This window comes from Amorphotheca resinae (genome assembly GCF_003019875.1).
Source record: "Amorphotheca resinae ATCC 22711 unplaced genomic scaffold M430scaffold_4, whole genome shotgun sequence".
Classification (NCBI taxonomy): domain Eukaryota; kingdom Fungi; phylum Ascomycota; class Leotiomycetes; order Helotiales; family Amorphothecaceae; genus Amorphotheca; species Amorphotheca resinae.
Genome location: NW_020194474.1, coordinates 1,550,249 through 1,569,639, shown reverse-complemented (window position 1 = coordinate 1,569,639; position 19,391 = coordinate 1,550,249). Strand labels below are relative to the sequence as shown.

The 19,391-nt window shown below is 48.8% G+C and overlaps 5 protein-coding genes across 5 annotated transcripts; 3 read left to right on the top strand and 2 right to left on the bottom strand.

Moving 5' to 3' along the window:
- Window positions 1-242: 242 nt before the first annotated feature.
- M430DRAFT_137521 (hypothetical protein) lies at window positions 243-1,279 on the bottom strand (the record flags this gene model as incomplete). The annotated part of the gene is made up of 3 exons (XM_024862513.1): window positions 1,009-1,279; window positions 888-951; window positions 243-826 (listed from the first exon to the last, which is right to left on the bottom strand). The coding sequence occupies exons 1-3, from the start codon at window positions 1,081-1,083 to the stop codon at window positions 243-245; spliced, it is 723 nt and encodes a 240-aa protein (XP_024722518.1). The 5' UTR covers window positions 1,084-1,279.
- A 146-nt stretch (window positions 1,280-1,425) lies between these two features.
- On the top strand, window positions 1,426-3,629 carry M430DRAFT_34255 (hypothetical protein). The gene is made up of 2 exons (XM_024866515.1): window positions 1,426-1,705; window positions 1,774-3,629. The coding sequence occupies exons 1-2, from the start codon at window positions 1,465-1,467 to the stop codon at window positions 3,507-3,509; spliced, it is 1,977 nt and encodes a 658-aa protein (XP_024722517.1). The 5' UTR covers window positions 1,426-1,464; the 3' UTR covers window positions 3,510-3,629.
- A 608-nt stretch (window positions 3,630-4,237) lies between these two features.
- Window positions 4,238-8,019, bottom strand: M430DRAFT_137516 (hypothetical protein). The gene is made up of 2 exons (XM_024862512.1): window positions 6,389-8,019; window positions 4,238-6,337 (listed from the first exon to the last, which is right to left on the bottom strand). Exons 1-2 carry the CDS (start codon window positions 7,543-7,545, stop codon window positions 4,414-4,416), a joined length of 3,081 nt encoding a protein of 1,026 aa, XP_024722516.1. The 5' UTR covers window positions 7,546-8,019; the 3' UTR covers window positions 4,238-4,413.
- Window positions 8,020-10,215: 2,196 nt separating this feature from the next.
- Window positions 10,216-14,805, top strand: M430DRAFT_137513 (hypothetical protein). Its single transcript, XM_024862511.1, has 4 exons — window positions 10,216-10,359; window positions 10,468-10,806; window positions 10,861-14,268; window positions 14,323-14,805. Exons 1-4 carry the CDS (start codon window positions 10,289-10,291, stop codon window positions 14,777-14,779), a joined length of 4,275 nt encoding a protein of 1,424 aa, XP_024722515.1. The 5' UTR covers window positions 10,216-10,288; the 3' UTR covers window positions 14,780-14,805.
- Window positions 14,806-15,072: 267 nt separating this feature from the next.
- Window positions 15,073-17,755, top strand: M430DRAFT_34252 (hypothetical protein). Its single transcript, XM_024866514.1, has 2 exons — window positions 15,073-15,971; window positions 16,022-17,755. Exons 1-2 carry the CDS (start codon window positions 15,440-15,442, stop codon window positions 17,635-17,637), a joined length of 2,148 nt encoding a protein of 715 aa, XP_024722514.1. The 5' UTR covers window positions 15,073-15,439; the 3' UTR covers window positions 17,638-17,755.
- Window positions 17,756-19,391: the final 1,636 nt, after the last annotated feature.

The window sequence follows — 19,391 nt, the reverse complement described above, 5'->3', positions numbered from 1 at the left end:
GTTGTACCATGAGTTTATCAAATCTGGTTCAATCAATTGAAGCATGGCCATAGAAGAATATGAGGCTCTGAACACTGACACGAGAAAAATCAAGATACCTGTTATCTTAAGGTAACAATGACCATGATCTTCGACTCGACGCTAATATATCAAAATAAGGCTATATGCCATGAAAACAACCACCCGTACCAACCCGACGTCCAAAGGTAGAAAATAATGACATTAAGCTTATGACATAACGGCTAACAAGCACATCCCTCTTTCGACGCGTTGTCTCTTGGCCCTGTTAAGTTCACCCTTGAGTGATCCTCCGTTCTTGGCACACTTGCTTGTGCTACGCCTGGCCCTCTAGTACCCTTCAATGATGTTTCTGGGATAGCATTGGCGATGGCTGTGAAGACTTCTGTCACATTCGTTCCGAGCTTGGCACTGGTCTCGAAAAACAGTAATCCCTCTTCCTCTGCATATGACTTTGCTTCAGCCGTCGAAACTTTCCTTGCATCCCCCTCATCTTCCTCTGCAGCACCTGCCTCTCCATCATCACTTAAGGCATTGCTTGAGTCTCCCGCCTCATTTGTTAAGTCGAGCTTGTTGCCTACGAGGGCAATAACGATACCCGGCGAAGCCTGTCTTTGGAGCTCTGCCACCCAGTGTTTTGCTTTAATAAGTGATGTGGGCTTCGTAAGATCGTAGACGACTAGAGCGGACTGCGCATTTCGATAGTACATGGGAGCGAGAGATGCGAAGCGTTCTTGTCCCGCAGTATCCCAGATCTCGAATTTGATGGTCCGGGTTGGGAGGTTACATTTTTGCGTAAGAAAGGCAGCTACGCATCGCAAATTAGAACAAAATAAAACTCCTGAGGGGGGGTTCCGGAGACCACGTACCACCAATAGTTGGTTCCTTGTTCTCTTGAAAGTCGTTATTAACAAATCGTAGGACGAGTGAGGACTGCGTGCTAATTAGTAAACAATAGTAAATCCACAATGATAATCATCCTAAAAATACCTTTCCTACGGCTGCTTCGCCAAGGAGAACGAGCTTCACACTCGAACTAGGTTTTGGCGCTGTTGGCTCTGCCATTGCTGCTTGGGCTTGTTATGCGGTTGAGTTGGCTTACGCAATGGCGATCCGGAGCGTTTGGGATCTCAGAACGCCACAAGTCAAATTTAAATTACTCCTGACAACAGTTGTATTCTCGATTTAAGGTCGTAGAAGCAAAAGCCCGGGCATCAAGAGACGGAGATGTTGGCAGCGGAGGTGTTGTCGCGGTATTCGTACGGATGTACTCGACAAAGGGAGGCGGGCAAGGCAGGTATGACGATCAAGCTTGTAGGCTAGCCGTAATTAGCTTAGCTCCAGGCGGTCAGAGCCTTCAAATAATTTTTGGATCAAATAAAGTTTGAGCAGCACCTTACCTGCACTCTCCAAATTCCACCACAATCGCAAAGAATTCTCTCCACGATGCCTAAAAGAAAGGCGGATACCCTGAGTCAGAGCCCCCCTACAAATGGGGTCAAAAAGTCGAAGCACGACGAAACTACGAATACGAAAAAGATAAATCTGTTGCAAGATAGCGACTCCGCGAGCAGCAGTGATGATGAGTCTAGCGGCGGGGCCGAGCTTGAGGAATCTGGATTCAAGATCAACGAGGAATACGCAAGGCGATTTGAGCATAACAAGAAGCGGGCAGAATTGCATAGATGTCAGTCGGTCATTGCTGTACCTTTTTTTTTTATTTTATTTTTTATTTTCTACTAACCCTTTATCTAGTGGAAGAGAAATACCAAAAGGAAACAAAGCCTTCGAATGGCCAATATGGGGACAAATATGATGAGGATTCCGAGTCTTCTGACGACGAGGACGAGGATGACGAGGGATTCTTGGCCACAGAAGCTTTAGACGCTGAGATATCAGCAACACTTCAAGCAATTAGAAACAAGGATCCTCGGGTCTACGACGAGAAGGTTACATTTTATACGCCGATCGAGGAAAACGCAGATGAAGATGCTACAGGCACCAAGAAAGAAAAGCCAATGTACCTGAGGGATTACCACCGCGAAAACCTCCTCAAAGGCGACATCGGCGGAGAAGAGGACGCAGAAAAGGCCCCACGGACCTTTGCACAGGAGCAGGAAGATCTCAAGAAGTCCATTGTCAAAGAAATGCATGCAGCTGCAGAAGCTTCAGATGAGGAGGAGGAAGATGGCGGTTTCCTTATTCCAAAATCCAAACCAGAAGCGTCTAATCAAGGCATACATCCTTCTAGACAAGAACAAGTTACGGTCGATGTCAGTATTGCAGACAAAGATCCCGAAACTTTCCTCTCGAACTTCATGGCAGCTCGTGCCTGGGTACCCACTGAGGGATCTCGCTTCCAGCCACTTGAATCAGATGATGATGAAGAAGATGCACGAGCGGAGACGTTCGAGGCGGCATATAACCTAAGATTCGAGGACCCCAAGGGTAGCAACGAAATGCTGAAATCATATGCAAGAGATATCGTGGCGGCAAAGTCAGTACGACGCGAAGAACCAAGTAGTCGGAAGAAGCAAAGGGAAGCACAAAGACAGAAGAAAGAAGCTGAGAAAGCCGAAAGGGAAGAGGAAAGAGCACGGTTAAGGCGATTGAAGATTGAAGAAATGGAGGAGAAACTCAAAAAGATCAAGCGAGCTGCGGGAATCCGAGGCAAAACTCTAAAGGATGAAGAATGGGAAAAGTTCCTGGACGAGGGCTGGGACGATGATAAGTGGGAGGCCGAGATGAACAAGCGATTCGGGGAAGATTACTATGCCCAGGAGGAGGTTGGTTCGGAGGATGAAAACTCTGGTTCGGAAGGGGACGGGGCCAGTAAGAAAAAGAAGAAGAAGGTCAAGAAGCCAAAGTGGGATGATGATATTGATATTAAGGATATCATTCCCGACTTCGAGGCGGAAGAGGAATCGCATAAGAAGCCTGCCTTCACCCTGTCTGACTCCGATGAGGAAATGGAGGATGGAGATATTGAGGAGGGAGATGGTCACCACAAATCGAAATCCAGCAAGGAGAGACGACAAGAAAACCTCGCCAAGAAGAAGGCTGCACGACTCGAGAGGAAGAAAATCGAGGAGATTGTTGACAGTCATCTTGATCTCGACCTGCCACTCCAATCAAGTAAGACAACAGGCTTCCGTTACCGCGAGACCTCGCCCGTTTCATTTGGGCTTACTGCCAGAGATATTCTTATGGCTCCCGATTCAGCGTTGAATCAATTCGCCGGGCTGAAAAAGATGGCTTCATTCCGTGATCCTGAGAAGAAAAAGAAAGACAAGAAGAATCTAGGGAAGAAAGCTAGATTAAGGCAGTGGAGAAAGGAGACGTTTGGCAATGAGGACGGACCCGAAATCATTATTGGGGCAAACGCTGGTGACGACGTGGCACAGGCTGAAAAGGAGACAGATATTGTGGAAGGCAAGAGAAAGAAGAAGAGGTCAAGGAAGAACAAGAGTGGCGTGAAGATGGAAGCATGAGTTAGCTGAGCCAAAAATATTTTGCTGTAGTTCATTGGAGGAAGTAGGGGATGTCATACAGATACCAATTTTCATTTTTGGCCCTTTGCGCCGCCGTCAATGTAACAAGCTCTATATAGGCAAGCCGCTCTAGTGATGCCAAAGCGACAATATCTGTCCCCGTCTATATGTGTCCACACTGAGGTCTGTAGTCTCAACACTCGCCACAAGTCGGAACCAGCCCTCATCGCCGGCGGTTGTCGAGGTGCTTAACACGAGAGCAGAGACAGATCTCGATGACACGCGTAATACCTGCGATATGCGCGCCCTTGGTAATAAGAATATATATATATATATATTTAGTATGCGGAGCCGACAGTGTATAGATGCTCAGCGACAAGAGAATAGCAGATACTTGTAGCTACCTAGTTCTGAACCGCTTAACCCCGCCGCTCTTTTTATTATAATGAGTATGAAACTGACATATAGAAATGGTAAGGTAGGTATATATCAACTCTACTAGGTGGCTATTGAGCAAACAGCTAGACTGTGACTCGCGGCACGTAAATCCTGTGCTGTTGCATTAACATGGCATAGTAAAAAGGCTCTCTTTGAGACGGCTCTCTCGAAAAGGGGGTGAAAGATGGAGGTGAGGAGGGGAGGGGGATAAAGACAAAAGACTCGTTAGAGGCTTGAAAGTACAATATCACGTACGGTTTGTTCCACAAACCATAGATACTTGAAACTGAGATGCCATTTCAAGGTGTTAAGACGGCGTTCGTCCACTACATGATCATTACACGTTCATCGCAGATCAAAGCCATGCTAGATTATTGTACAGCGCAGTATTCCCTGGATGCCCCCGCCCTGAACACCTACCTACATACCTCGCCACCCAATTCACCTATACAGTATAACAAAGCTCTCAACTCCCACCCATACCGTTTCCGTTCATCCCAATCCCATAACTTGCAGCTGCACTATCCAGAGTATTAAAGACGTCCGACTCCTGACCGATTTCCGGAGGTTCCATATTGAAAGGCATCATCCACGCGCTGCTGACTTCTGGCACGAATGCGTTCATTCCATTCATTGGGATATCCCATCCACTAGTCACATCCAGCAACCCCTGAGAGGGGTCCATCCCAGCGTAAGCGCCGAATACCAGTTGACGGTCGAGCTGTGGAAGGATTCCTTGTTGGTGTGGAGGTAATAAAATAGGTTGCCCATAGTAAGGAGCTTGGTTGTACATATTTACAGGTGTCGTGGGGCTCATTTGATTGTAGCCTGGGGGGATCTGGTGATTATTTTGCATCTGCAGGGTCGGATCAGAACCCATGTCAGATATGCTCGTGTTTACAGAATCGAGTTGCTCTCGTCGTTGAGGTAGGTTTCCCTTCGGTTTCCGTTTCGCTGCCTTGGCCATATCATGAGGGAATGGCTGCAGAGGCGAGAGAGTATGAAAGAACTCTTCCACGGTGTGGTAATCAGATTTCTGCTCCAACACTGCGTCATCGCCCTTCTCTACTTTAATCCCAACAGCTGGATCCTCGAAGTCGGATTGCGACACGCCATGAGGGTATCGATCGAACCAGTCCCCATATTGGAAGATTTGTGCCGAGGATTGCTTACAACTAGTGGAAGCACCTTGTCTTGAAGCATCCGCGTATGCTCTGTACTGATCTTTGAGATTCTCTGACATGAAATGGAACATTCCCCAGTATCTCTTCATCTTCGCTAAGTATTTGATGTTTGTCGCAAGGTTCTTCTTAGATGCCGCCTCCATGGCAGCATTGTTGGAGAAGACGCCAAACACATGGACTGTGCTCGACAAGAAAGCGCAATACCCTGTGAATGGTGCGGTGATGAAATAAGATTCCCCATCACGCAGGAGCTCCGATATCCTATTCGCTGCTTCAAATGCCTTCGCTCCAGCTTTAGTGACGAAATCTTTCGGCACATCCTGAGATGCTCGGCTGCCAGTATGTCCGGGTACAGCAAAACGGTTCATGAATAGAATATTTTGCTGGATTGAGACGTGAAGGAAGAGGAATTGGTTGGCCAATCCTTCTGTTTCGTGGCAGTGCAAGTTTTCTTGGTTGTATTGTAACGATTCTGGCAGCGTCGAAATGAATTCTTCGGTTTGCTTCATGAGATTAGCATACCCTGAATTGGGATGCCACATTGGGTGCACGTCGTCCTCCTTGCCCCCTAGGTTCAGGTAGTTGATGATACGACCCCACAAGGCAATTGATCGGATCATGTGAGCTGCAACTCCCATATTTTCCTTCGGGTTGGAGAGTTGTCCGGCGCCGGGAGAAACAGGCTGCAACACTTCGCCATTTAGTGATTCTGTTGGTCCAGGCATATCAAGCTGGAAGTATTTCTCTTTGATAGGAAGTGGAATTTTCAGTTGGTCTGGATTAATGAACGTCGGCCGGTCAGTCCCAGAAGAATTGAATCTATCCATGAGGAAACAAGCCCACATGGTCCTTCGTCGAATCTCACGGTCGATGAAACTCAAAGGAGTGGAATCGTTGCGTTTCTGGGGGTCATGATCGAGGTCTTTGTGCAGTTGTAAGGCAAATGCCATTCGGATCGCCTGCCCACCAAATGACCAGCTTCTCCCACCTTGACATGTCCCGAACTCATGTAATCCAAGGATGAGTAGACATGTCAGTATCGTGATGTTTGGCCACTCGTATCGTCTCATAACAATACTTCGAGCCTCGGAGGCCCAGTCTTCGCCTCTTAGGAATGCTGGTGTTGTATTGAGTTTTGGGTGTGTTGAGAAGCGTGCGGATATGGCGCAAACTGCAAGGATTAAAACTGGGGGTAGAGTTCCGGCTCTGACACGAATTAGTGGTGATTAGGATAACAGCAATAAGTCATATACTCACTTTAACTTCCTCATAAAGCTAGGCTTGTGCAGTAAATGGTAAGTCTGGCCGTACAAATTCTCGAAGAAGATCTCTGACAAATGTTCTTGAATATCCTTAGATGGTAAGGCTTCAGCGCCTTCCGACAACAGTTCGCTCTCCTGTGTTTCCTGTATCATCAAAGATGAGGGCTTCGGGTTAGTACCCAGGATTGATGCTGAGGCAGATTTCGACCAGTTATCAAGTTCTGGACCAAAGGCTTCGTCTGCACCACGTTTCTTGCCAGTTGAGTTTCGGACGGGTATTGTTCCTGGGATCGCTGGCTTCACCGTAGCTCTCGTAACCAGAACCGTGCTATCTTGCTCCTCTTTGGGCACTATCTTGATGATGCGCTCCTCCATCCTTTTCAATCTTTTGTCCAGCATCGCCATGTAATCCGTGCGGGGAGCAGCTTTCCGCGTGGTGACCTTATAAACACACGGTATTCGAGATCGAAGACAATGTTTGCAAGCGGGCTTCTCGCCCGAGCATCGAATCTTTTTCCTCCGGCATGCAATACATGCCAACGGTAGCCTCTTTCGCTCTTTGCCAGCTTTGGTTTTCAACTCGCTCCATGGCGGATTTGGATCACTTTTCTCCTCCTTCGTTCGGGCTCCTAGATCGCTTCCATCAACAGGTGCGGCGCTATTGAGGCCAAAATCATCACCATATCCGCCATCTAATCCACCGGCACGGTTGCTGGCAGGGCTAGCTTCTTCCGATCCACCACTGGCACTGGCGTTTCCAGTTTGCCCTCCTGCAACAGCGCCACTAAAGTTTGCCCGAGCGGCTGCTGGCATCGATGTTATTGAACTTCGATGATCTGAAGCTGGCCCTTGCCCCGAAAGATTATATGGATCTGACGCATTCTCAAGTGTACTCTCACCCTGCAGATCGTGTTCCGGAACACCATGGTAAGAGAAAGAGAAGTCTGCAAATTGGGAATTGCCTATAACGTCGAGGGATGGTGGTGAAGTATGCATGAGAGACGGATTCTGTGCATGTTGGTTATTATCCATCATGAACTGGCCTATTTCGAGGTGCTCAGGATGCATCGACGTCGCAGCATCGCCCCCAGCTGTCTGAAAATCCGAAGATCCTCGCACTTGGGAATGTATATCCGGTCGACTCGAGGACATGATATGGCGCTGCTCAAGGGCTCCAAACTTTTATGCGTAATCCTGGACTTTGTCGATGCGCCTTGAATGCGTATGTACTAGCGGCGACATTTACCACAGACAGCTCAAAGTCATGGCTCCATGCGATTCAAGCCTCCCAAATAGATCCTAGGTAGCGGAACAAATATGACATAAATTGCGTTGCGTGTTCGGTTTTCTGGGGTCGAGTGCAGGCAAGGTCGGGGTTAAAGGGACTTCGGAAGAGGGCTTTCGCGTTGTGGAGTGCGACGGATTTGAGCGCGTGGAAAGCAAAGCAAAGCAATCAATATATACAATCGGGGCGTGGCAACGGTGAAGGCGGACGAGGCGAGGAAGAGTTAAGAGGAAGAGTGAGAGTGAAAGGATGGGTTAACGATGGAATGGCGACTTTCACGAGTGAGGCTGGTGCACGAGAAGAGTGGGCGAGGAGATTCTGCGGGTGAAAACGTGGAGCCGTAGTCCGGAGTTTGGCGGTCAGGTCTGTTCTGTCAAGAGGGGGAGCGCGCACTGCAGGTTTAAGGCTGTGCGGCGACTTATTCCTACAGTTCCTACAGATTTTACCCGACCAAGGGCGGCCCGAGGACATTAAGATCATATTGCTTGCATATGTAGGATGCCCATTCGTATGTCTGATATCTCTAGCAATACACTTCACATAATAACATAATAATAGTATGGCGCGAAGGCTGTCTCGCCGACTCTTGTGTGTCTCTGGCTGCTCGAGATGCAGACGATACTTATTGGACCCTCATGGCAGACCAAGTCCACGTCCTATACGAAGTCCTCGAGTCGCATATTGCAGAGATATCGATCGAGAGGCCCTTGGACAAGGAATCTTCGACGCTTCCAGGCTCAACAGCGCTCGTTGAGAACAATGCCCAGACCCATTATATCCGTAATGTCCTACTCCTGATACGCCCCAGAGTTGAGCCGGCACAGTTCTTGGTGGTTGAAACTTGACCGTTGAGACGGCCGCGTCGTGCGGAGCAGTGGATACCGCCGTCCTCTTACTAAAGAGACCTCCATTATTATTGTAAAATTTCAAGGCCATCGGCCTCGGAGATGTGATTCCTCTTCCAGGCTAATCGCGGGGTTGCGGCGAAGCAGCGGTGGAGAAGGCTGAAGGCTGAAGCTGAAGGGCACGACTCACGACTCGCGAAGTAAATAGTCGAATATGCGCACACGTAACCACGAGCAATTAATTGTCTGTCGACTCTATCAGGGAATTATATCCATCATGATTAATTGTTCTCTCACGACTCACGGGCAGCCTTGTCGAGTACTATGTACTGAGTAGTAGTAGTCAGATCCTCGAACGCCGGAAACTTCCATCCACAGACTTTGATTGGCTATATGCTCCAAACGTTATTGGTCTCTGATGGTCTCATACTAGAAGCATCCGGAGTACTGTAGTCTGTACGAAGGGACATCGGTCCAGCATGGTTCTGTAATCGCTGATCAAGCGACTCTATCACTGCTAACGTGACTTCGGGGTTCGGTTGCGTCGAGGACAACGCTTGTTGGGACCAGCTATTCATGCTTTTACTAATACCAGCTATTCGCGGTAGAACGGTTGTAGATAGCAGATAGATAGGTGTTGCACGGGAGAAATCAGAAATAAGTGGACGAGTGAGACACGTGAAGAACCCGGCCCTGTCAATACCAGATAGTCGGGACTCGCGAGGGCTTGAGTAGTATGAAACTTCTACAGAGGAAAGTCTCTCTTGCATTCTGGCGAAGGTTAAAACAGTACGGTGTGGTTCCTGGGCCAGTTAGACTGCCCGTTCCACGGGTGTGGAGCCTGTGGCCCTTATCCCCAAATCCAAGGCACCCCAGAGTCCCAAACTCTCCCAGTCCCAACGGTTGAACGGCCCAACTCCAAGGACAAGGTGCAGTACCCGTCTCCGTACGGAGTAGAAGTACGGAGTAGACCACCTGGCCATGTGCAAGGGAGGCTCTCTAGTATGGACACAACGCTCCGGCACTCGTCGGCACTCGCAGCTCGTTACGGAGTACTGCACTTGTCAAGGTATACAAGTGCTTGCAAACGGGAACTTCTGGAAAGAAAAGAGGGAAGGTAAGAAGGGGATATTTCCGCAACAGGAAAACCACTGGGGTGCGATGTACAATACGGCTGTTATGGCCAGATGAGAGGCTAGGTAAGTTCTCAATCATCAAGAGGAGCTGAGTATGTCAACTACCGTAGATCGTTGGTTATTATCATTGATCAAGCCGAGTGAACTATCAACGGATAGTATCTGGGCGAAATCAGAGAAATGTAGTCCTGTCAAGGTCAAGAAAGGACTTACCGTAGTTCCGACTATCCTTCTTTACCTGCGCGGCGGGGGCGTCTGGCTTTGTAGGACGGCTGCACCATGCATCGTAAATCACTCGAAGGATATAGGAGTCTGACAAGCTGTTTCTCTGGTGGTATATTTAACATCAACAAGGTCAACTCGATGCAACATGGGGGGAGGGGGGGAAGGAATTATTTTTGCTTCGACCAATACCAACTCCCCAGAGATGCTCCATCTGGCAATCGAAGGATTCCTTAATGCCTCAGGTCAACATATATCGTGGCTGGTGGGTGGCTCGTGAGGCGTTGCTCATCAATATCTCATCCGTCACCGGAAACTTTAAAATAGCGACAAACGAAGATGACATTCGCGCGGTGACATTGGAGATCATTCATCAATCTTCTCCTTGTCTCCAGAGCGGAGTCAAGATGTCTGAGGCTGTTGCGCCGCAACCTGCTCTACAGCAGGTCGGCAGACCGTTGAGTTTAATTCCAGTTGGGTTCGTCTTCCTGAGCAAGCTCCGTCGCCGTCCTTCCCCTCTTGGAGCATGACTTGCGACTCCTTATCAGGTCGAGAAACCCCGTCACTGACTTTATGGGCGCGAAAGGTTGAAAGAGGCAGCTCTCGATTCCCCAACATTCCGTGCAACAGCTGTTCATTTTTCGGACCAGGTAGAAATCGTCGAGAAATGGCTCGATGCATACGTCAAATCCATCTCGAAGTTGATTCACGACTTCTCGTCCCTCGACGAGACGTTAAACTCCTTCCTTCTTCGATCGATTCCCCCTGCGAACGTCTCAGAAGCTGTACTGGATCATGACTATACATTGTTGGCAATGAGACGCTTCGGCGAGGGATCTAGAGAGTGGTGGTCGCATGTCATCTCCGGAATCAAGAAGATGGAAACAAATATCGTAGAGCCAATTAAGGCTTTCATGGTCGGAGAGTGAGTACCACTCCGAGTTTTTGCCGATTGCCCTTTTACTTACTATTGTTCTAGGTTACGGAATTTCAAAGACGCCCGTAGGTATCTTGAACAATCACAGAAGACTTTCGACAACACCCTAGCAAGATACGTGGCCCAATCGAAAACAAAAGAACCCTCTTCTCTGAGAGAAGATGCTTTTCAGGTCCACGAGACTCGGAAAGCGTATATCAAAGCGTCCTTGGACTTTTGCCTGCTGGCTCCTCAACTTCGTTACACTATCGATAGGCTTCTCGTGCGTGTCTCATCGGATCAATGGCGAGATATAAAACGCTCACGGGATACTGGCGGCGTCAGCTTTGATAAATGGAATGGCGAGATGGATCGCGTGCGAGGTTGGAGCAAAGAAATGGAAGCAGGTGAAGGTGTGTTTCGTCGCGAACTGCAGGTTGCTAGGAAAGAGATTGGAGAGACTGCCGCCCAGGCATCTAAACCTTCGCGGGAACTGGAAGATTACAATCTTTCTACCGTTAGCTTTCTTGGTTCTAAGGGGGGTCCGTCGAATGTAAACATCAAGTCGCAGGGCAAGGAAGGCGAGAGATCTGAAAAGCAAGGGTGGTTATTCCTGCGGACAATATCTGGAAAACCGGCAAGGACGAATTGGGTTCGTCGCTGGTTCTATATCAAGAACGGGATATTTGGTTGGCTCGTCCAAGGTCTTTCTGGCGGCGTCGAGGAAAGCGAAAAGGTTGGCGTGCTTCTTTGCAATGTGAAGCCAGCTGTCCAAGAAGAACGTCGATTTTGCTTCGAGGTTAAGACGAAAAACCAGACAACCCTTGTTCAAGCGGAAACACAGGTGCAACTCATGGAATGGTTAGGGACGTTTGAAACCGCAAAGAAGAAGGCGTTAGAGGCAAGCACAAATAATGATCGCCGTCGCGCGGGGGATATCGATCCTGCCTTTTCAATCACCCCGCCTTCTGTTCCGGAATTCGCTGCCAAATCCATGGATGGCCATGCTGTGCATAGCAGCGATGATGCCGCCGCCGCAAGCTCTGAAAGGTCTAGCACACTGCCGATCCCCGGGCCTGAATTGGGCAATTTGGCTTCACGAAGTAGTTTTGACATACCTCATCGCTCTATTACCATGAGGGAAGACGGCGAGACCGGTAGAGATCATGCAGCCAGAATCATGCAGAAGCTTGATCTCCATCGAAAGGCTACGATTACCCCCGCCGAAGGCGCATCTATGGTCTCCCTGACATCGTCTGGTGGTATTGCTAGTCTAATATCTGCGAGTCATAACATTCTCCCGGTATATTCTACATCTACTACTGCACAAACCAGCCAGAGCAATCTCAAACTCCAGGGAGCACCACTTGCCCAAGTAGAGTCGCAAATGAGCACACTGGCTCCTGCAACGCTTGCGAATCCACCCGCACCAACGAACTTGAGTAAAGCAGCTGTCATTGTTAGTGGCGAACGTGGTATAGGGATTGGCCGCAGTGATGCTACGGGTGGTATGCCAAGTGGAATCATGGCAAACTTCTGGGGCTCCAGTAACTGGGGTTATATTAATCGCTTCAAGACAGGAGATGTCAAGTCTTCTGACATTGCCAATCGATCCGTACCAACAAGTCCGACTCTGCGAGCTCTTGATTCATCACGCCAAGTTGGTGGCAATGAAAACCGTAAGCCTGACCCCGAGCTCTCAGAGCCTGTCCATTCATCGATCAGTACATCTACTGATCCTAAGTCTAATCCAGCTCTTACACCAACAGCTCACCGGAAAACGATCAGCGTCGATTCTGAGCCTGCACGCCTGCAAAATCAGTCTACTCCCAAGCCAGAAGTGTTCCCCAGCAATTACCCATTAGAGTTGAAGATGCAAGAGGCGCAGTTTCGAATGCTATTCCCAAATGTTCCACGCTCTGACAAAATTTTACTTGTATTCCGCGCGACATGGAATCCAAACGAGCAACAGGAATTTCCGGGGAGAGTTTACGTGACTCAGAACGATATATACTTCTACAGTCACCATATGGGACTTGTGCTTATCTCTGGAGCGAGCATGGATTACATTACTGAAGTCACCACCGCTCCAGGCAAGGACTGCGATTTTATCTTCCTTCACCTACGAGAGGATCCCTCGAACCACGGCTTTACTCGAGTAACGATCAAGACTTTCTTGGATCCACTTCGGCTGCTCCAATCCAGATTAAATTTGTTGATAGATATATGTCAATCAAAAAAGCAAATGAGTCTGGAAGAAACCATGGCTGCATTGATAAATCTGGAAGAAGAGGAGCGTACCGGGACTCCAAATTCGGAAAGCTGGGAGGATATCCCTGCTAATACACCAATTGATGATGGCACTGTGGCAGGAAGGATTCGTAAGGATCGACACATGAGACCAACGTTCCATGTTGAAAAAGGGCTACATCTTGGTGGGAACAAGGGAATCACCAAGTTTCATCTTCCATCGAGTCCTGTGGAATATGAACCACGGGATATGCAACGAAAGGCGGTCGAACGACAGTTCGAAATCAGCCCTAAAGCGCTATTTCATGTCATGTTCGGTGACAAAAGTGCGGTTTTCCAACTCCTGTATCACGAGCGCCGAGCACAGCGGATGTCGCAGGGCCCTTGGATCCGGCTGGATGGTGGCCATATGCGACGTGACTTTGAATTCCAGATAGAGTACTTGGATATCATTGGTCGGTCTCGCCAGGCAAATATCGTTGATTCCCAAGTCATTGATGTGATGAATGATCACATATGCTATGTCGTTACCGACAAGAAAACTCCATGGCACCTGCCCCATCATAAAGACTTTATGTTGGTCTCCAAGATCGTCATTACTCACGTTGCGAAGTCCAAATGCAAATTGGTTATCTATACCAAAGTAGAGTGGTCGAAGAAACACTTCTCTCAAAGTCTGGTTGAACGACAAGCCCTCGATGATTCCGGTCTCGACGCGCTAGACCTCTTGGACGTTGTAGCAGATCAAGTGCGTAAGCTGGGACCACAAAGCAGAACGAAGAAAGCTATCCATATCTTTGGCCATATAGGGCAGCAGACATCTGTTACAACGTTCTCCGCTGCCGAGTCAGGTTCCTCAAAACGGCCTCAAATTAAACAGCGTACGCTTACAACCATGCTGTTCGAGACTGTTCGATCCTTCGGGGAGAGTGCCATTTCATCCGTGATGATGTGGACATTTGCAGTTATCCGCTCACTCTGGAAGGCCATGAATGCACACAGTATCATTCTCTCTGCGCTCCTCCTTAGTGTGTTAATGAATGCGTTCTTTACTTCGCGAGATACTTCCGAATGGTGGGCTGAGAGAAACGCTGCAAAATTCATGAACAGGATCGGCGTCGGGCCAAATCCCATAATGAGCAAAGCGATCTATCTCAAAGACCTTGACGATGCTTTGACCGCTGTGCCAACTTCGTTAATGAACCAGTCTGGCAGTCAATGGTAAGCCTCCATAATAACTTTAGGTTAGTCCGTGATATACTAAATTATTATTAGCTACGCGCACTTCAGGGACATAGCAAATGCCACAGATATGAATTCTCCCTATGAAACTGCGGCGGCGACCTTTTCAGATACAGCAACCCGATCTACAGCGAAACGCCTAAGGCGGACACGCCAGCACTTCGGTTCATATCGGCATGACTTGATTGTTGCCATGCGTTTGGTCAACAATGTGGAGAGGGAGATACTGCGAGCGGAGTGGGAGAATTGGCTTCTTGATGAGAACACGAAATGCAAGCAGGCACAAATGATGTTAGGAGAGAATCAAGCGAATATCTCACCCAGCGGGAGTTCGAAAACGGCCGATTCTCAGCAGGTCGTGGATGCCAAGCACCGGGAGAGGACCGGTAGGCTGGATGGCCTTAGGAAATGGCAGAGAGAATACTGCAACAGCTGTAGAATGGAGCAGGAGAAGTTATTTGAAGGGCGGCAACATCTTGCGTTTGGATGATGTGGTTACGGATACACGGTCTTTATAGCGAAGGGAGTTACCGGTCAGGGCAGCTTTTGGTATCTGATTTCAAGAAGACATACTTACTGTATTTACCTGTAGCTCTATGTATAAACACGTTCCAGAGAATGCGTTGCTTTACGACTCTCCAAGTTGTTGACGATATAAGGTACCTACTTTAAGTTCTGTACAAGGGCTGGTAAACTCGGCAACTCGGGAGCTTTGACCCGATTGCCGAACCGCCCTATCTGCTTGACTCGCCTCGAACAACAACGTCACTTCTCCAGAGCCCCGCAATTATTTTCACCTGCCACAACCCGGTTTGTCTGGAGTCTGGACTCTTGTCAATGCTCGGTTTAGCTATGACGCCCATCACGGTCCGAGAGATTTTGATGCTTTTCGTTGCAAGCATGCACTTCAATCCTGATTAACTCCCATCTCCTGCTACACCATCTTGCCCGTTTCCATCAAGACCGCCTTTGCTTACCTGCCACGGCGATATGCGTACTTCTATCTTTTCAGATTAGTGATATCAACCGCAGATTGGAATGGATTACAGGTCGCTATCTACCAAGCACTCTTAGTCGTCCCGGCCCTCTCTCCAGTCTTCAGACACAACTATCTGTGAGCGGTTCAGATTCAGCGGCCCAAACAAACGCCATGTCTGCTCTTCACGAAGCCCTCAAGAGTCTTGGCCCTATTGACTTCTCCGACGTTCCATTAGACGACCTCAAACCCTTCCTCTCAGATGCTTTCCGCCATGGACAACTGATTGTCGAGTCTGTACCGGTTCCTGCTCTGTCCAGTGATCTTCACTCACACTCGAATACCAACACATCCTCAAGTGCTTCATCGGTCTCGGACATCTTCCCTTCCCCTGCACATTCCCCGCCGCCCTCGTCAGATGTGGAAGCGCTCCAAAAGGAATGGAAGTCCGTGAAGTTGAATTCCAAGGATAATCCACTAGGCATCAGTGTTTATAAATTACCCTCGAAGGACGGGAAGGGTGCCTGGTTTGCAAGGAGAAGCGCTCATGAGGGACTGGGGTTTACGAGATGGAAGAAAGCGCTAGAACACGAGTTCCCCGAAACGATGAAGGTCCGCGGTGGACCGGGAGAGGGAAATATTAGAGGAATCGGCGGCGAGAAGAGGGTGGAATGTAAGAATGTTAAAGGCGTTGGGAAACTGGAAGGCAGGTCGTGAGCCAGAGACAGCGGGGTTTCATTGCTAACGTGTCTACAGTATACCTTTTATCGGCCCAATTTGCCGGCCCGACTACTCCCAGAGATTTTGTCACGATGCTTCTTACCTCTGACCACGCTCTCACGGATGAGTCTGGTGGAGAAAACGAAGTACCCCGACATTATATGGTGATATCAAAGCCTTGTAATCATCCGGATACTGCGCCACGAGATGGCTACATACGAGGAGAGTATGAATCTGTTGAATTTATCAGAGAGATCCCAAGGAAGAAACCGCCTCAACGTTCGGCGTCTGCAATGAATTTGTCAAGCCAAGGGAAACATGCACGAAACCAATCATCGACACTTGGTAAGGAAGCAGTATTGCGGAACGCCACAAGAAATCATTCGCGGGGGATGAGCGATAGCGATGTCCCGATTGGTGCAAAAGCTTCAGCATCGGAAACCGATCTTTCGCATAGCGAGAGCAGAGCACGCGGAAAGACCATCTCATTTGACAGTTCAAGAGACACCAAAGGCGAGAAGCTGGATAATTCAGGTCAAGAGGATGAGTCAGAGAGCAATCCAGTCGAGTGGATTATGATCACACGAAGTGATCCGGGAGGCAGCGTACCCCGGTTCATGGTTGAACGAGGGACACCCGGCGGGATCGTGTCCGACGCAGGTAAATTTCTCAACTGGGCATCTTCCAAGAACATCGAAGACTTTGACAGCGATGAGGAAGCAAGTGTTGAAGATGAGCAAGAAGAGAAGGCACAGAAGACCGAACATCCACGTCCTCGCGACCATGAGAGAGATTTGCACAAGCAACAGACAAATGGACACTTAGTAGGAGTGGAAAATAAGTCTACAACCGCGGCAGCTCCAGAATCTCCAGAATCAGCCCCGTCCAATGGAAGTGGGCTGTACGAAATGGTAGCAGGGGCAGCCGACGCCATCACCTCACATGCCCCCGCCATCATCGCGGACCGTTTCTCTGGTTATGCAAATGAAGAGAGCAAAGAGAGCTACAATGGAAACACTGATAACACCCCGAACGTGGAAAAGAAAATTGACAACCAAGACTCTCCACGCCGTGACTCGATATCAACTATCAGCAGCGAGTCTTCATGGCACAGCTTTGCCTCCGCACGCGAAAGCATCGAAGAAGAAGAGCACACCGATACATCCCCGACCCAAACCCCCGAAAGCGAAGCGGAGTTCCGAGCAGCGCTTCACCGAGACAAACAGCTGCAGAAGCTGGAGGAGAAGAAGCGAAAACTGGATGAGAAGCTGAACAAAGCGCGCGAAAAAGAAGCGAGCAAGAAGAATGAAGATTCCGCTCACGAAGCGATCCGGAAAGCAGAAGAGAAGCACCGGAAAGAGGTCGATAAGCTAGAGAAGAAGAAGCAGAAGGAGATACGCAAGGCAGAGACGCGGCGGAGGAAGGCCATCGAGAAGGACGAACGGGCCAAGCTACTGCGAGAACTAGAGAGCGTGAAGGCCGAGGTCGCTATGCTGCGGAAAGAGAAAGAGATCCTGAACGCCCAGGTCGGCGTCCTGCAGGCAGAGAACACGAATCTCGCGGCTCGGATTGGGAAGATGGGCACGCAGGGCGAGGAGGTGTTGAAGGAGGCGGGGCAGGAAGTTAAACAGGAACTCAAGAATGGCAGTTGAGAGCAGCGAGTTTCAAGGGTAACTCGAGTGGGGACAAGGAAAAGGCGAAGGACTGAATTGAATTGGGATGGGCGTTGGCTTTGTGACATGTACAATATTACAATTATCTACCTAAGGGATTAGGTATATGGCAGAGGCAAAACTCTCGCCCATCCTCGGTTTACATACCTTACATGCGTGTATTTATAAACCCCCCGATCAATCATCCTATAAATATTATATTGTATTGTATTGCACTCTCAACTATTCAAGTAAGGTATCTATATAAGAAAAAACATAATTGCAAACAAAAACACCTCCCAAACAACTCCTCCTATCTTGCAATACTGGATACCTATAAAGCACTCACTCAGATCATTACCCCCCGGATCCGAGAGAAGAAGACAGGGAGGGTCCAGACATATATGTAGCTATTAATCAGCCTCACGCTACAGAATGTAGCGAGTAGATGAGGATATCAAGAGGATGAATGCTCCCTGGAGAGGAATTGTGTCGTGGGGAATGGCGTTTGAAGTAGGTATGGAGGAGATAGATTGTTCGCTCAGTCAGCCTTTCGTAACGTCAATTGGTCGATAGGATGGACGTCTGTGTACCTTAGTACCTGCCTGCCCCTCCCTAATCCAAGGGAGCTAGCTGAGTGAAGATATACAGATAGTACAAGTAGGTAACTTTCGACCCGTATAGATTCAGCTCAAAACACCGGAAGAGAACAAGTACGAAACAGAGAGGTGGTTTTTTTTTTGGATGTTTTTGAAATTTTTATTACGGTTAAGTACTAGAATAATCGCCACTAGGGCGAGGATCGAACCCAGCATCTCATACCCTTGACTGCACAGCAGTCTCGAGCGCTCTCCTACACTACATCATTCCAACAACCGTCTCGAAAGACGCTAGGATGGATGATGCACTGTGGGAGAATATAGTGAGATGAGCTACAGCCTTTACCTCCAGCTTTCCGGACTCCGCTTCCGCCCCGTCCCAAAACAATCCAAATCGATATCGATCCCGGCTCGCAGGCGTTATATCTAGATTCGAAGTCGGTAAGGGGGAGAGCGAGGTTGGGTAGCTGAAGGGTCGAGCAGGTCAACATGACGAGTCCACCGTGGTTCGCGCAGCGAGGCGGCTTCGTATCGTTCTGTTGGATCAATCGAGGTGTCCGTCGTCGTCAAACACGCAAGCATGTTCTACTGGGAATCCGCACGCAGATCCCAGCCCGGTATATGATCCCATCATTTCCCAATCCGTCATGACCCATGCACCAAAAATCCCATCCAAAACGAGAGAGACATCAAGCCATCAATCGGCCGAGAGATCGTGGCGTAGAAACATCATGACAAAATCGTAAAATAGGTATATATCCGCAAGACAAACGAAACGGACAACGATCGAATGATGAAGAAAACAATGTATCCTGACGCGCCGAGTCCTGCATTGCTGCGTGTTCCCCCTTTCTTGGGTACTTTCTTTAGAATAGCCAGAAAATGCTCACAATATCCGCCCGGTCCTGCCAACATGCGAAGAAGGAAAAGCCGAGCTAGCGGCGGTGGGTGTTGATATCTGGAAAAAAGAGACGCAAGCCGACCCCATTAAAGCAAAAAACGCTACGCTAAAGAGTCAAAAGGAAATGGTATCCATTATGTACGTCAGGCAAGGAAATCGAAGTGGGGAGAGTAAATGTGTTCCCGAGAATGTCGCTCAATCGCTGATGAGTTGATGCAAAACGCCGCCCCTTATGCTTCGCTGAGGTATCATAT